The sequence below is a fragment of the Chlorocebus sabaeus genome, chromosome 9 (assembly GCF_047675955.1).
Source record: "Chlorocebus sabaeus isolate Y175 chromosome 9, mChlSab1.0.hap1, whole genome shotgun sequence".
Taxonomy (NCBI): domain Eukaryota; kingdom Metazoa; phylum Chordata; class Mammalia; order Primates; family Cercopithecidae; genus Chlorocebus; species Chlorocebus sabaeus.
In genome coordinates, this window is record NC_132912.1 from 74,065,267 (window position 1) to 74,083,519 (window position 18,253).

At 37.3% G+C, this 18,253-nt stretch overlaps 1 protein-coding gene across 3 annotated transcripts in view; it reads left to right on the top strand.

The window, feature by feature from the left end:
- The window catches only part of CTNNA3 (catenin alpha 3), a 1,853,344-nt gene that overhangs the window by 1,249,725 nt on the left and 585,366 nt on the right, over positions 1–18,253 (top strand). For all 3 annotated transcript variants that reach the window (XM_007963302.3, XM_007963300.3, XM_073019108.1), the window contains one exon: positions 9,371–9,527. In XM_007963302.3, coding sequence (XP_007961493.1) covers positions 9,371–9,527 — 157 coding nt within the window. The remainder of the gene's footprint in view (positions 1–9,370; positions 9,528–18,253) is intronic.

An 18,253-nucleotide genomic window follows, 5' to 3' on the forward strand; every position in this document is an offset into this window, starting at 1 on the left:
AAAATTAAATTATGTAGATTTATTTTCACATTTTAAGTAATTGTTTTTAGAAATCTTTCAAGAGAAGTATATACATCAGCTTTAAGTCAAATGTTAAAATCTGAAGAACCTCTGAGGCATGGGCTAATTCAAACCCTGTCTCCACACCCCACCCCAGTGGATGCATACCTGTAACTTCTGGGAAAATAGGTCTTGGAGAGGTAATATGACTTTTTTTTTATGGACATAAAATCAGTTTGAAGCAAAGTGAAACTTTAACTTGAGCCTCTTGGCTTCCAATCTAGAGTTGCTTCTATAATTTGGGGTAAGTTATTTCATCCCTTTGTGCCTCCATTGTCTTGTCAGCAAATTGGAGATACTGATAAGATCTTTCTCAGTGGACGAAAAACATTAATGCAAATCAAGTAATTAGAAACATGCCCGGCACATTGCAGGTCCTCAGCAATGTTATTTTTATAATCACTACACTATTCTTCCATTTTTAAAAATATAGTAAAAGCAAAATAAAACCTTTTTGAAGAAAATCATTGTCACATCAAAAGGAAGGTGAAGGGAAATAAGTCATTTTTCACTGTAAAGAATTAAAATATTGCAGTTGAATATGTTTTTATTTCATCATTTCAGAGGATAGTGTTTTTTTAATTAAAACAACAACAACAACAAAACACTGTTTGGCCAGGTTCCGTGGCTCACGCCTGTAACCCCAACACTTTGGGAGGCCAAGGCAGGTGGATCTTCTGAGGTCAGGAGTTCGAAACCAGCCTGGCCAACATGGTGAAACCTCATATCTACTAAAAATTCAAACAAAACTAGCCAGGCATTGTGGCGCGCATCTGTAAATCTCAGCTACTCAGGAGGTTGAGGCAGAAGAATTGCTTGAATCTGGGAGGTGGATGTTGCAGTGAGCCGATATCACACCATTCCATTCTAGTCTGGGTGATAGGAGCAAAAACTCTGTCTCGAAAAATAAATAAATAAAATAAATAAATAATACATTGATTGTGACAGGCCAGGTTGTGTGGAGCCTAAAGTATACACAGTTTTGAGGGCCTTCTTTAAGAAAAAAATGAATATTTATTTAGAATATGAAAACCAACTAGATACTAATTTTAAAATGCTGCCAAATATCAAAATATAGCAAAATCTAGAAAAATAATATATTTGCATAAATGATCTGTCAGACACACCCTCATGAATCTTCTTTTTTCTTTTCTGCACACTGCACACTCTTGATCACCTCTAAAATCACAGCGATTTATTTTGTAATGTCACTTTCTATGTAGAAACTGAGAAGATAATTCAGTGTTTGTTCTAGCATAGTTTGTTTGGAGGTGTTTCAGAAAGGAAAGCACGTATCATTAGGACAGGCAAAGGCTCTATTGGTTCTATCATGATCCGATATCAATACTACAAGTATGAAGGTGGTAAAAGATATAGGGAAGTGACTGTAACACACCTGAAATTACCCACTAAACACAAACTAAATGTATCCTCAACTGAACTTCCCCTTAGCTGGATCCCAAAACTATTTGTAGCAGATTTTACTCAAACAAATGACAATGTGAACACATTTCTAGAGTCTCTTATGGGTCTTAAAAGGTGTCTGGACAAATGAGATTCCTGTAAATACAAGCTCCTAATACCTAGAGGGAAACAATGAAAATCTTGAGACAGTCTGAAAATCCTAAATATTCTGAATGTAGTTTAGATGTTCAAGGGTTTCCCAAGGTAAATGAGTTTAGAATGTAGTAAAAATAGTCTACCTGATTTAATAGAAAAATATGAGGAAGCTTAGCCTAAAGCATGTTGAGGCCTTGACCATGTATACCAGTAGAAATGAGGAGAAGCCGAAAGAAGATAGAGTGAGACCTGTTGAAGCTAACTAAACTGACTTTTGTCAGGGGTGCCAGACAGCCTAATGCACAGAGTCTAACAGGGGCTAATTTGGACAGGCCTGTATGAGGAAAGAGAAATGAAGATCAAACACAGCCCTTATCAGCGAGCGTGGGTAGGGAATGTACTTGGAATAACAGAAGCCAGATTCAAAGAGGAGGCTGGTGAGTGCTTTCAGCAGTTCCTTGAAGTTCTGTGTTCTCCTCCTGTAACCTCAATCAATTCAATTCATTCCTTTCTTATCACTTGCCTGACAAAATCCAACTTTAAATGAATAAAAAAACTTTTTTTTGGTGGTGTCCAAATTGGGAAGGAAGAAATAAAATTATCACTGTTCAGTGCTGACATACTCTTATATTTAGAAAATCTTGAAGATTATACACACATAAATCTTAAAGCTAATAACAGAATTCACTAGAATACAAAATCAACACACAAAAATCAGTGTGTCTTTATATACGAACAATGAACAATCTGGAAAGGGAGTTGAGAAAACAATTTCACTTAATAATAGCATCATACGAAATGAAATGCCTAGGAATAAGCTAACGAAGGAGGTGAAAGATTTTTACCTGAATGTCTTTTCCTTTGTAGATTTTGCTGAAAACTACAAAATATTGCTGAAAGAAATTAAAGAAGACATAAAAAGTAGAAAAGACATCATATGTTCATGGGTTATAACATTTAATATTATTAAGATGATAATACTAACCAAAGCAATCTACCAGTTCAATGTAATCCCTATCAAAATGCCAACAATGTATGTTGCACATATAGAAAAAAACACATTCTCAATTTCATATGGAATTTCAAGGGACTTTGAGTAGCCAAAATAATCTTGAAAAATAAGAACAAAGTTGGAAGCCTCACACTTCTTAATTTCAAAATTCATTACCAGCTGCAATAATCAAATAAGTGTGATACAGACATATAGATCAATGGAATAGAATAGATATCCCAGAAATAAACCCTTGCATTTATGGTCAAATGATTTTTGACAAGTCTACCCAGATAATTCTATGGGTAAAGGATAGTCTTCAACAATTGGTGCTGGGAAAACTTAAGTACATGGCAACGAATGAAATTTGCCCCTTACCTTGCACCATATACAAAAATTAACTCAAAATGAATCAAAGACTCAAATATAGTGGCTAAAAATATAGAACTCTTAGAAGAAAACACAGGGTGACACTTCATGACATCAGATTTGGCAATGTGCATCGGACACCAAAAGCACAAAAAATGAAAAAAAAAAATCAATTGGACTTCATTAAAATTCAAAACTTCTGTATATCAGAGGACATTAGCAAGAGAGGGAAGAGGCAACCCAAAGAGTGGGAGAAAATATTGACAAATCATATATATAATCAGAGATTAATAACCAGAATATGTAAAGGACTCCTAAAACTCAACAATAAAAAACAATTTAAAAATGAGCAAAAGACTTGAATAGACATTTTTCCAAAGAAGATAAACAGTTGGTCAATAAGCACATGAAAAGTTGTTCAGCATCACTAATCATTAGAGAAATGCAAACAGAACCTCAATGGGATGCCACTTCACACCTGTTAGGATGGTTAGGATTAAAGGATAAAAACAAAAGGGGAAATAAGTTTTGGCCAGGATATGAAAAAATAGGAACTCTTCAGCATTGCAGATAGGAATATAAAATGGTGTAACTACTGCTGAAAACAATGTGGCAATTTCATAACTTAAATTTAAAATTGTCAGGCTTTGCACAGTGTCTCATGCCTGGAATCCCAGCACTTTAGGAGGCTGAGGCCAGTAGATCACCTGAGCTCGAGTTCTAGACCAGCCTGGGCAACATGGTGAAATCTTGTCTCTATCAAAAATGCAAAAAATATTAGCTGGGTGTGGTGGTGTGCATTTGTGGTACCAGCTACTTGGGAGACTGAGGTGGGAAGATCGCTTGAGCCTAAGAGGTGGAAGTTGCTGTGAGCTGAGATCGAGCCACTACACTCCAGCTTGGGTGACAGAGTGAGACCCCATTTTTTAAAAAATTGTCATATAATTTTTTAGCAGTTCCACTTCTGGGCATATACCCCAAATAATTGAAAGCCAAGACTTGAACAGTTATTTGTACAACAATGGTCACAACAGCATTATTCACACCAGCCAAAAGATGGAAACAACCCAGTGTCCACTGACAGATGACTGGGTGAGCAAAACATGGCATGTACATACAGTAGAATATTCTTTAATCTTCAAAAGTAATGAATTTCTGATGCATACTACAACTTGAGTAAACCTTGAAAAGATTATGTTAAGGGAAATAAGCCAGACACAAAAGGACAAATGTTGTATAATTCCACTTACATGAAGTATCTAGAATAGTCAACAGCAAGAAGTAGAAAGTATAATAGAGCTTGCTAGGTACTAGAGGGAAGGAAGAATGGGAATTTATTGTTTAATGAGTACTGAATTTCCGTTTGAGATGCTAAAAAGTCCTGGAGATGGATAGTTGCACAGCTATGTGAATGTACTTAATGCCACTGAATTTTATAAATGGTTAACTTAGCAAATTTTATATATATATATTTTTTCTCTCTCTCTCTTTCACATGCGCGCGCACACACACACACACACACACACACACACATTGGCTCTCTCTTTTGTTTTTCTTTACACCAGACATTGTAATGTTTCCTTCAGTGATACCTTTATGGTTTTAAGGGTCATCACTCACTCATAGCATCATAAATTAGTATAATATTGTTATAGAAGATTGTACAGTGTGGCAATTAAGAGCAGGAAGTCTAGGTCAAGTTGACAACTTCTCCTTAATAACTTGGTAACCTTATCTGAAAATGGAGATGACAACACCTACTTACCTCAATGCGATGTAAAAATTAAGTTAAAAAAATCAGGTGAATGTGTAGAAAGTGCTTGGAACAGTGGTGCATGGTGCAAAGTATGGACTTAGTATTTTATTATTATCGTTATTCGTATTTCTGTGTTTTTGTAATCCAAAATAGGATACTCTCAAAAACAGTCAACTTCTTTTTTTTTTCTTTTCTCTGAGTATCATTTTCTCTCTGTTGATGTTATTGACTCTCTTGATATATTTTCCCCATTCTCCTCTTGCCACCTACTGGCTTATTTTACTTCACACTTTGCTTTTGCTTGTTTATTTTTGTCTTTCTATTTTTTCTTTCTTTTTTTTTTTTTTTTTTTTTTTTTGGAGATAGAGTTTTGTTCTTGTTGCCCAGGCTGGAGTACAATGGTGCAATCTCAGTTCACCACAGCCTCCGCCTCCTGGGTTCAAGCAATTCTCCTGCCTCAGCCTCCCGAGTAGCTGGGATTACAGGCATGCACCACCATGCTCCGCTAATTTTGTATTTTCAGCAGAGAGGAGGTTTCTCCATGTTGGTCAGGCTGGTCTTGAACTCCTGACCTCAGGTGATCTGCTTGCCTCAGCCTCCCAAAGTGCTGAGATTACAGGCGTGAGCCACCGCACCTGGCCTATTTTTTTTCTTTTTAAACATCATAGGTTCAGTCTATTTACAGTTTCTTCTTCCTTACACTTTGGCTCTAGTTTCCTTGTAGCCTTAGCTCCATTGGCCCCCTCAGGTTCTGATTTTATAAAATGGCTGCTCTTTACAGAAACTTTCAGCTTTGGTCTTGACTGCTAACTAATGATTTCTCCATAAATTCTAGTTCAAATTTTCAAGATTGATTAACACAACACAACTTTTTATATCAAACCTCATGACCTATCACCAGCCGGCCAAGAGATTAACTCTTCTTGAATTGGGTACCTGCCTATGACCTAAATAGTGTTGAAGAAAGAGAAAATAATACCAAACCTGCCCCCCTGTGGCTGTCCTCTCAGTGTGGACTGTGAGCAGAATAGTTTCTCTTAGGGACAGTTTATAACTATAGCAGTTATGGTAATTAACATATTTAGTATACCAAGAAGCAAAGATGAATAATACATAGTCCCTCCTATGATGGAGCTCATTACCCAGGAATAGACATGTGTATGACCAATCATGCAATAGAATAGCTACTATTTATTTATATGGACAAAATATTTCTTAAACACAAAAGAGAAAACAATTCAGTTTGCTGGGTGTAGGGAATGGGACAGGCTTCACAGTATGTGGTGATATTTCCATGGATATGCTAAATATAAAAAATGTTTCCTAACTAAGATGGAGTAGAGCAGAAAAAGGGATGGAGCAAGGGCGTTAAGGTAGATTCAGCTGTAAAAACAGTCACAGAGGTACAACGATGAGTGGTGTGATAAGGAAATGGAGCTGAAAACTGTGGCTGGAACAAAAACTAAAATGAGTAAGATTATTATAGCAGAGTGAACTGCAGGTAAGGACCAACCTGTGGATGGGTTTAGACTGTGAATTACTGAAAAGAAATATGGTTTTTGTTTTTAGTCAACTAGGATTTTATCAAAGGTTATCACTTTGGCATTTGAGAAAGAAATGTGTTTGCATTGAGGAGAATGTCTCAGAGCAAATAGAGACTGGAAGTAGAAAAGTATAAGGCTACTAGAACGGCCCAGTTTAGATATAATAAGGCCTGAACTTAAAAGAAACTGTTTCAAAGGTGAACTGACAGACTAAAAATTATCAGGGTCAAGTGACTGACATGTAAACATTTCAACCATAATTTAAAGAAACAAAATGCCTCAGAAAGCAACATAATTCATTTTTTAAAAAGCTTTAGTTTTACATGAAGAAGATTTAAGAATGGTTATTTTATTTTCTCTAGATATATGGCTAAAATTCTAGGAGTGTGACATTGGGATGAATATTTTTCTGCCTTAAAGAGGGTTAGAAGAAGAATTCTGAATTGTGTCTTCTTTTAGATTTAAGCTAAATATCAGAAGAGTCAAGTAGGATAAAGCTTCCTCATAGTGTGCAGTGTTGAATCAGATAAATTGGATCAGCAGCAGAACTGAAAATATTCTTATAAAATATAGCCTGTCTTATATTCATAACTTCATATCTCCACTGAGGGTTTTACACCAGTACTTTAAAAGTATACTTTGCTGTGAAGACATAATTTCAGTACAACCACATGTGTACATAGTTGTCCAATTGCAAGAACAATGAAACACCAGGGACCAGAGCCATTGCAGTATACACAAAGGTACATTGTAAGTTAATAGGTTAATAAAACTCTAAAACTGAAATCAAGGCATACTGCATAGTAGTTATTTATAAAGTTAGTGTGTTTCCTTAAAATTTAATATGTTCCCCTTTTATAGAAAAGAAGCAAAAAGGGGGATTTAAATATATTATTCTCAGGCAACGAATTTTTTCCATCTTCTACCTCCAATAATGTGGTGACAGGAAGTGACTTAAGGTGCCATCTTTAGGATATTCAGTAGGAAAAGCTTCTTTTCATTGTTATCATTGTATGAGAGGTCTTCAAAACGTTTATTGAAAATGTGTTTTATGAAAAAGTTATGCATAGAATTCAACATTTTTGCACCAAAATAAACTTGTACTAACTTGTGATAATGTGTGTGGACAGGATCTAGTTTGACGGATCGAAAATAAGAGACGTCATTTTGAAAACAGCTCTATATTAGTCTGTTCTAATGCTGCTAATAAAGACAGAACTGAGACTGGGTAATTTATAAAAGAAAGAGGTTTAATTGACTCACAGTTCCACAGGAAACTCACAATCATGGCAGAAGGGGATGCAAACATGTCCTTCTATACATGGTGGCAGGAAGGAGAAGTTCTGAGCAAAAGGGGAAAACCCCCTTATGAAACTATCAGATCTCGTGAGAACTCAACTGACTATCATGAGAACAGCATGGAGGTAACTGTCCTTATGATTCAAGTACCTCCCACCAGGTCCCTCCCATGACATATGGGAATTATGAGAATTACAATTCAAGATGAGATTTGAGTGGAGACACAGCCAAACTATATCAAACCCCTATGAAAGGCAACATAAACTCTGCTGAAATTGAAGAAGAAACATCATATTTATGGCAAAGTTTGAGTGGAAGATTGATGAAATCATTGATGCTTTACAAAATATTCTTGGAGACAATGCCCCAAATTAATCATCAGTTTACAAACCGATAACTCATTTTAATAAGAGGTGAGATGATGTTGAAGATGAAGCTCACAGAAGCAGCCCATCCACATCCATTTGTGATTTTAAAAAATTTATATTATTCATGCCCTAATTGAAAGGAACCAGTGATTAACAGCACAAGCAATAGCCAACACCATAAACATCCTAATTACTTCAGCTTACACAATTCTGACTAAAAAATTAAAGTTGAACAAACATTCCACTCAATGAGTATCCAAACCATTGTGCCCAGATCAGCTGCAGACAACAGCAGAGCTTTCGATGGAATTTTTAAATCAGTGGGATCAAGATCCTGAATTACTTCTTTAAAGAATTGTAACAGGAGATGAAACACGGCTTTACAAGTACAATTCTGAAGACATCATAATCAAAGCAATGGCTAGTGAGAGATGGACGTGATCCAGTCAAAGCAAAAACAGACCAGTCAAGAACAAGGGTTATGGCAACAGTTTTTTGATATGCTAAAGGCATTTTGCTTAATGACTTCCTGGAGGGCCAAAGAATGATAACATCTGCTTACTATGAGAGTGGTTTGAGAAAATTAGCCAAAACTTTAACAGAAATATGCCCAAGAATGTGGCACCAGAATGTCCTTCTTCACCATTACAGTGCTTCTGCTCATTTATCTCCTGAAACAAGGGTAATATTTCAGGAATATCCATGGGAAATCACTGGGTTCAACTTACAGTACTAATTTATTCTTGCTGATTTCTTTTTGTTTACTAATTTGAAAAAAATATATCTGTTAAAGGCATCCATTTCTCACCAGTTAATAATGTAAAAAAGACTGGATTGACATGTTTAAATTCCCAGAATCATCAGTTCTTTAAGGATAGATTAAATGCCTGATATCATAACTTAGAAAAGTGTCTTGAACTCGATGGAACTTATGGTGACAAAGTTTATATTTTAAAAACTCACTCTGCAATGATAGAGTAGGAGAAATTTAAAAATTAAAAATTATTTATACCTATATAATTTATATTAATATAAAACATTTTATACTTTTCAATATAAACTGTATATATGTGGAGACATTTTACTGTTTTTCCTATTGTCGAGGATGAATGTCATTAAGTATTTAATTTAAATAATCTAATTTTAATACACTTAATGTATTTAAAGAAATCACTGAGTAAACATTCTACATCTTTACAGATTTTTTAAATTCCATGTTTTATGTTTAATACGAATGAATATAATTTAATTTATTTTATTGCTTTAATATTTTTTATTTATTTTATATATTTAAGAATTAGAAGTGCAGACTTCTTACATGCATATATTGCATAGTGGTGAAGTGTGGGCTTTTAGTGTACCCATCACCCAAATAGTGAACATTGTAACCAATAGGTAATTTTTTCAATCCTTATCTTTATAGATTATTAATGCTGCACTTGCTTTGGCTGCAAGACCCAAAAGTCAAGTGGTCAAAAACACCATGGAAATGTACAAGCGTACATGGGAGAATCATATACATGTCCTCACTGAAGCCGTAGATGACATTACAAGCATTGATGACTTCCTTGCTGTATCTGGTATGTCTTTATTCTTTTAATTTGTTTATTTTCTCTTGTCAGCTTTATAAAATAGAATAATACTGGGCCAGGCATGGTGGCTCACGCCTGAAATGCCAACACTTTGGGAAGTCAAGGCAGGTGGATTACTTGAGGTCAGGAGTTCGAGACCAGCCTGGCCAAGATGGTGAAACCCCAGCTCTACTAAAAGTATGAAAATTAGTTGGGCATCTTAGCTAATGTCTGTGATCCCAGCTACTCAGGAGGCTGAGGTAGGACAATTGCTTGAGCCCAGGAGGCAGAGGTTGTAGTGAGCTGAGATCATGCCACCACACTCCAGCCTGGGCAACAGAGCTGGACTCTATCTCAAAAAAAAAAAAAAAAAAAAAAAAAGAATAATACTGAATAAAATTAATTTTATTTAATACAGTAAACATTTAATTGATTGTATTTCTGGATGCAATATATTGCCATGTATTAGCAGCAGTTGTGTCATCCATGGTCTACTCTGGGATTACAAGCCTCATCTCTTGTAATCCTTTTAAATTTAACAATTTACACTGAGTCTATAAAAGAAACTCCTGTCGGGGCGGAGCAAGATGGCCGAATAGGAACAGCTCCAGTCTCCAACTCCCAGCGCGAGCGACACAGAAGACCGGTGATTTCTGCATTTTCAACTGAGGTACTGGATTCATCTCACTGGGGAGTGCCAGACGATCGGTGCTGGTCAGCTGCTGCAGCCCGACCAGCGAGAGCTGAAGCAGGGCTAGGCATTGCCTCACCTGGAAAGCGCAAGGGGGAAGGGAATCCCTTTTCCTAGCCAGGGGAACTGAGACACACAACACCTGGAAAATTGGGTAACTCCCACCCCAATACTGCGCTTTAAGCAACCCGGCACACCAGGAGATCATATCCCACACCTGGCCGGGAGGGTCCCACACCCACGGAGCCTCCCTCATTGCTAGCACAGCAGTCTGTGATCTACCGGCAAGGCAGCAGCGAGGCTGGGGGAGGGGCGCCCGCCATTGCTGAGGCTTAAGTAGGTAAACAAAGCTGCTGGGAAGCTTGAACTGGGTGGAGCTCACAGCAGCTCAAGGAAACCTGCCTGTCTCTGTAGACTCCACCTCTGGGGACAGGGCACAGTAAACAATAACAAACGCAGCAGCTCTGCAGACGCAAACGACTCTGTCTGACAGCTTTGAAGAGAGCAGTGGATCTCCCAACACGGAGGTTGAGATCTGAGAAGGGACAGACTCCCTGCTCAAGTGGGTCCCTGACCCCTGAGTAGCCTAACTGGGAGACATCCCCCACTAGGGGCAGTCTGACACCCCACACCTCACAGGGTGGAGTACACCCCTGAGAGGAAGCTTCCAAAGCAAGAATCAGACAGATACACTCGCTGTTCAGAAATATACTATCTTCTGCAGCCTCTGCTGCTGATACCCAGGCAAACAGGGTCTGGAGTGGACCTCAAGCAATCTCCTACAGCTACAACCTACAGCTGAGGATCCTGACTGTTAGAAGGAAAGCTTTCAAACAGGAAGGACACCTACACCAAAACCCCATCAGTACGTCACCATCATCAAAGTCCAGAGGCAGATAAAACCACAAAGATGGGGAAAAAGCAGGGCAGAAAAGCTGGAAATTCAAAAAATAAGAGCGCATCTCCCCCGGCAAAGGAGCGCAGCTCATCGCCAGCAACGGATCAGAGCTGGACGGAGAATGACTTCGACGAGATGAGAGAAGAAGGCTTCAGTCCATCAAATTTCTCAGAGCTAAAGGAGGAATTACATACCCAGCGCAAAGAAACTAAAAATCTTGAAAAAAAAGTGGAAGAATTGATGGCTAGAGTAATTAATGCAGAGAAGCTCACAAACGAAATGAAAGAGACGAAAACCATGGCACGAGAAATACGTGACAAATGCACAAGCTTCAGTAACCGACTCGATCAACTGGAAGAAAGAATGTCAGCGATTGAGGATCAAATGAATGAAATGAAGCGAGAAAAGAAACCAAAAGAAAAAAGAAGAAAAAGAAATGAACAAAGCCTGCAAGAAGTATGGGATTATGTAAAAAGACCAAATCTACGTCTGATTGGGGTACCTGAAAGTGAGGGGGAAAATGGAACCAAGTTGGAAAACACTCTTCAGGATATCCAGGAGAACTTCCCCAACCTAGTAGGGCAGGCCAACATTCAAATCCAGGAAATACAGAGAACGCCACAAAGATACTCCTCGAGAAGAGCAACTCCAAGACACATAATTGCCAGATTCACCAAAGTTGAAATGAAGGAAAAAATCTTAAGGGCAGCCAGAGAGAAAGGTTGGGTTACCCACAAAGGGAAGCCCATCAGACTAACAGCAGATCTCTCGGCAGAAACTCTTCAAGCCAGAAGAGAGTGGGGGCCAATATTCAACATTCTTAAAGAAAAGAATTTTAAACCCAGAATTTTATATCCAGCCAAACTAAGTTTCATAAGTGAAGGAGAAATAAAATCCTTTACAGATAAGCAAATGCTTAGAGATTTTGTCACCACTAGGCCTGCCTTACAAGAGACCCTGAAGGAAGCACTAAACATGGAAAGGAACAACCGGTACCAGCCATTGCAAAAACATGCCAAAATGTAAAGACCATCAAGGCTAGGAAGAAACTGCATCAACTAACGAGCAAAATAACCAGTTAATATCATAATGGCAGGATCAAGTTCACACATAACAATCTTAACCTTAAATGTAAATGGACTAAATGCTCCAATTAAAAGACACAGACTGGCAAACTGGATAAAGAGTCAAGACCCATCAGTCTGCTGTATTCAGGAGACCCATCTCACATGCAGAGACATACATAGGCTCAAAATAAAGGGATGGAGGAAGATTTACCAAGCAAATGGAGAACAAAAAAAAGCGGGGGTTGCAATACTAGTCTCTGATAAAACAGACTTTAAACCATCAAAGATCAAAAGAGACAAAGAAGGCCATTACATAATGGTAAAGGGATCAATTCAACAGGAAAAGCTAACTATCCTAAATATATATGCACCCAATACAGGAGCACCCAGATTCATAAAGCAAGTCCTTAGAGACTTACAAAGAGACTTAGACTCCCATACAATAATAATGGGAGACTTCAACACCCCACTGTCAACATTAGACAGATCAACGAGACAGAAAGTTAACAAGGATATCCAGGAATTGAACTCATCTCTGCAGCAAGCAGACCTAATAGACATCTATAGAACTCTCCACCCCAAATCAACAGAATATACATTCTTCTCAGCACCACATCGTACTTACTCCAAAATTGACCACGTAATTGGAAGTAAAGCACTCCTCAGCAAATGTACAAGAACAGAAATTATAACAAACTGTCTCTCAGACCACAGTGCAATCAAATTAGAACTCAGGACTAAGAAACTCAATCAAAACCGCTCAACTACATGGAAACTGAACAACCTGCTCCTGAATGACTACTGGGTACATAACGAAATGAAGGCAGAAATAAAGATGTTCTTTGAAACCAATGAGAACAAAGATACAACATACCAGAATCTCTGGGACACATTTAAAGCAGTGTGTAGAGGGAAATTTATAGCACTAAATGCCCACAAGAGAAAGCAGGAAAGATCTAAAATTGACACTCTAACATCGCAATTAAAAGAACTAGAGAAGCAAGAGCAAACACATTCGAAAGCTAGCAGAAGGCAAGAAATAACTAAGATCAGAGCAGAACTGAAGGAGATAGAGACACAAAAAACCCTCCAAAAAATCAATGAATCCAGGAGTTGGTTTTTTGAAAAGATCAACAAAATTGACAGACCACTAGCAAGACTAATAAAGAAGAAAAGAGAGAAGAATCAAATCGACGCAATTAAAAATGATAAAGGGGATATCACCACCGACCCCACAGAAATACAAACTACCATCAGAGAATACTATAAACACCTCTACGCAAATAAACTGGAAAATCTAGAAGAAATGGATAATTTCCTGGACACTTACACTCTTCCAAGACTAAACCAGGAAGAAGTTGAATCCCTGAATAGACCAATAGTAGGCTCTGAAATTGAGGCAATAATTAATAGCCTACCAACCAAAAAAAGTCCAGGACCAGATGGATTCACAGCTGAATTCTACCAGAGGTACAAGGAGGAGCTGGTACCATTCCTTCTGAAACTATTCCAATCAATAGAAAAAGAGGGAATCCTCCCTAACTCATTTTATGAGGCCAACATCATCCTGATACCAAAGCCTGGCAGAGACACAACAAAAAAAGAGAATTTTAGACCAATATCCCTGATGAACATCGATGCAAAAATCCTCAATAAAATACTGGCAAACCGGATTCAGCAGCACATCAAAAAGCTTATCCACCATGATCAAGTGGGCTTCATCCCTGGGATGCAAGGCTGGTTCAACATTCGCAAATCAATAAACATAATCCAGCATATAAACAGAACCAAAGACAAGAACCACATGATTATCTCAATAGATGCAGAAAAGGCTTTTGACAAAATTCAACAGCCCTTCATGCTAAAAACGCTCAATAAATTCGGTATTGATAGAACGTACCTCAAAATAATAAGAGCTATTTATGACAAACCCACAGCCAATATCATACTGAATGGGCAAAAACTGGAAAAATTCCCTTTGAAAACTGGCACAAGACAGGGATGCCCTCTCTCACCACTCCTATTCAACATAGTGTTGGAAGTTCTGGCTAGGGCAATCAGGCAAGAGAAAGAAATCAAGGGGATTCAGTTAGGAAAAGAAGAAGTCAAATTGTCCCTGTTTGCAGACGACATGATTGTATATTTAGAAAACCCCATTGTCTCAGCCCAAAATCTCCTTAAGCTGATAAGCAACTTCAGCAAAGTCTCAGGATACAAAATTAATGTGCAAAAATCACAAGCATTCTTATACACCAGTGACAGTCAAACAGAGAGCCAAATCAGGAATGAACTTCCATTCACAATTGCTTCAAAGAGAATAAAATACCTAGGAATCCAACTTACAAGGGATGTAAAGGACCTCTTCAAGGAGAACTACAAACCACTGCTCAGTGAAATCAAAGAGGACACAAACAAATGGAAGAACATACCATGCTCATGGATAGGAAGAATCAATATCGTGAAAATGGCCATACTGCCCAAGGTAATTTATAGATTCAATGCCATCCCCATCAAGCTACCAATGAGCTTCTTCACAGAATTGGAAAAAACTGCTTTAAAGTTCATATGGAACCAAAAAAGAGCCTGCATCTCCAAGACAATCCTAAGTCAAAAGAACAAAGCTGGAGGCATCACGCTACCTGACTTCAAACTATACTACAAGGCTACAGTAACCAAAACAGCATGGTACTGGTACCAAAACAGAGATATAGACCAATGGAACAGAACAGAGTCCTCAGAAATAATGCCACACATCTACAGCCATCTGATCTTTGACAAACCTGAGAGAAACAAGAAATGGGGAAAGGATTCCCTATTTAATAAATGGTGCTGGGAAAATTGGCTAGCCATAAGTAGAAAGCTGAAACTGGATCCTTTCCTTACTCCTTATACGAAAATTAATTCAAGATGGATTAGAGACTTAAATGTTAGACCTAATACCATAAAAATCCTAGAGGAAAACCTAGGTAGTACCATTCAGGACATAGGCATGGGCAAAGACTTCATGTCTAAAACACCAAAAGCAACGGCAGCAAAAGCCAAAATTGAGAAATGGGATCTCATTAAACTAAAGAGCTTCTGCACAGCAAAAGAAACTACCATCAGAGTGAACAGGCAACCTACAGAATGGGAGAAAATTTTTGCAATCTACTCATCTGACAAAGGGCTAATATCCAGAACCTACAAAGAACTCAAACAAATTTACAAGAAAAAAACAAACAACCCCATCAAAAAGTGGGCAAAGGATATGAACAGACATTTCTCAAAAGAAGACATTCATACAGCCAACAGACACATGAAAAAATGCTCATCATCACTGGCCATCAGAGAAATGCAAATCAAAACCACAATGAGATACCATCTCACACCAGTTAGAATGGCCATCATTAAAAAGTCAGGAAACAACAGGTGCTGGAGAGGATGTGGAGAAATAGGAACACTTTTACACTATTGGTGGGAGTGTAAACTAGTTCAACCATTATGGAAAACAGTATGGCGATTCCTCAAGGATCTAGAACTAGATGTACCATATGACCCAGCCATCCCATTACTGGGTATATACCCAAAGGATTATAAATTATGCTGCTATAAAGACACATGCACACGTATGTTTATTGCAGCACTATTCACAATAGCAAAGACTTGGAATCAACCCAAATGTCCATCAGTGACAGATTGGATTAAGAAAATGTGGCACATATACACCATGGAATACTATGCAGCCATAAAAAAGGATGAGTTTGTGTCCTTTGGAGGGACATGGATGCAGCTGGAAACCATCATTCTCAGCAAACTATCGCAAGAACAGAAAACCAAACACCGCATGTTCTCACTCATAGGCGGGAACTGAAAAATGAGATCACTTGGACTCGGGAAGGGGAACATCACACACCGGGGCCTATCATGGGGGGCGGGGGGGGGAGGGATTGCATTGGGAGTTATACCTGATGTAAATGACGAGTTGATGGGTGCAGCACACCAACATGGCACAAGTATACATATGTAGCAAACCTGCACGTTGTGCACATGTACCCTACAACTTGAAGTCTAATAATAATAAATAAATTAAAAAAAAAAAAAAAAAAAAGAAACTCCTATTCATGGCCAAAACATATTAGACAATAATATCTAGAAGTCTTAGGTTTTTCCTAGATTTTCAAATAAATCCACATTTTCTCCCTCTAATACATTTATATATCTTGATTTCCCTGCACTTGTTTTCCAACCAAATTTTTCTCCCCTCAGGGAAAAAAATATATTAATGGGAAAACATCGATTTGAAATGTGTGAACTACAAAATCTGAGACAGATCTCAGTCAATTTGGGAAGTTTATTTTGCCAAAGTTCGGGATGTGCACCCATGACACAGCCTCAGAAGTTCCTGATGACATGTACCCGAGGTGGTCAGAGCACAGCTTAGTTTTATACATTTTAGGGAGACATGAGACATCAATCAACATATGTAAGACAAACAACAGTTCAGTCTAGAAAGGTGGAACAAACTGAAGCAAAAGTGGGACAAGTAGAAATGGGAAGGGGACTTCCAGGTCACAGGTAGATAAAAGATAAATGGTTGCAATCTTTTGAGTTTCTGATTAACTTTTCCAAAGGAGGCGATCAGATATGCATTTATCTCACTGAGCAGAGAGATGACTTTGAATAGAATGGGAGGCAGGTTTCTCCTAAGCAGTTCCCAGCTTGACTTTCCCCTTTGGCTTAGTCATTTTGGGGTCCCAAGATTTATTTTCCTTTCACAGATGCAATATGATAATTCAACAACCGTTATATGTATTTGACAGTGCTAATCTAAATAATTAAACAAAAAAGTCTAAATATTTAACTTCAACAGACAAGCTTGAGATTCCATGTGAAGCCCAGATTATTATCTCATCACAAATTAGAATAATACCCCACAGGATTGTGAAGATACTCTTATAAATCAATATCCTCAGAAGCATAATTCAAGTTTTGTTTGTGTGGTAAGAACAAAGAACTAAACACATTTTAGTCTTTTTTATTCTCTCAAAAAGTAATCCTCTCTATAAAATAAAATACATTTTTTTCCTTTTTTGTGAGAGAAAGATTTTCTTGGAATGTGATAATATTTTTTCTTATAAAATGCAAATTCTCATGAATATCCAACTTCATTTTTTAAAGTTACCTGATTTAGTCCAGTCTAACCTATTGACTTCATTACTTTCATGTATGTATAGCATTCTCATAATGAAAAATTGTTCCAGAAACCAACTATATTTTCATGATACATTAATGAAAATTGAATATATGCTAATTATATATTTTAAAATTACTTTATTTTTATAGAATCAAAATCTTTGAAAATATAGAAAATGTATGGGAAAAAAAATTAATGGCCTTTGATTCCACTACTCAGAAATAATAACCACTGCTAACTGATTTTTTTTCTGTTCACCATTTTTCTAATATATATTTATATTTTCAAATGTGTATCATGCATATATATATATTTATGTTACTTGCATTTTTACACATATTTGGCTGCATATTTCTGCATGATTGTATATTATTCAAGAACTTATTCACTTTTGTATTCTTTTGTTAATATTTAGATAAATAGTAATTTTAATTATTATAAACAATGTTAAGCATATTTTTGTCTGTTTGCTATCTCCTTCTTAAAGACTTTGCAAAGTAAATTCAATCTACACCTTATATTGGAAAAGCCTTTTGTAATTTGATTGTTAAATAGTAGTTTCTGCCTTTTGGTTAAAAGGCAAAGGAACCTACTCACATTCATCAATGTAAAGATAGTTTAATATTTTAATACTGACAGCACATAGGGAGAATCCTCTGGACATGCAAGAAGGGGAACCGGAACCATAATTTATCAATCTTTGCATGATTAGAACCTGGGGAGGCCTGGGATTCAGGGATATTGTAGGTCCTTTAAGCAGGAATTAATAGTTTTTCCCTTTAGTGCTAGATTAACCTGATATACCAATATTTTGGATCTGCTTCTTTTCATGGACAACTTAAGCGGTTCAAAACATAAAGAAGAAACAGAAAACTCATGTAAAAGTTACTTAAATAACAAAAACCC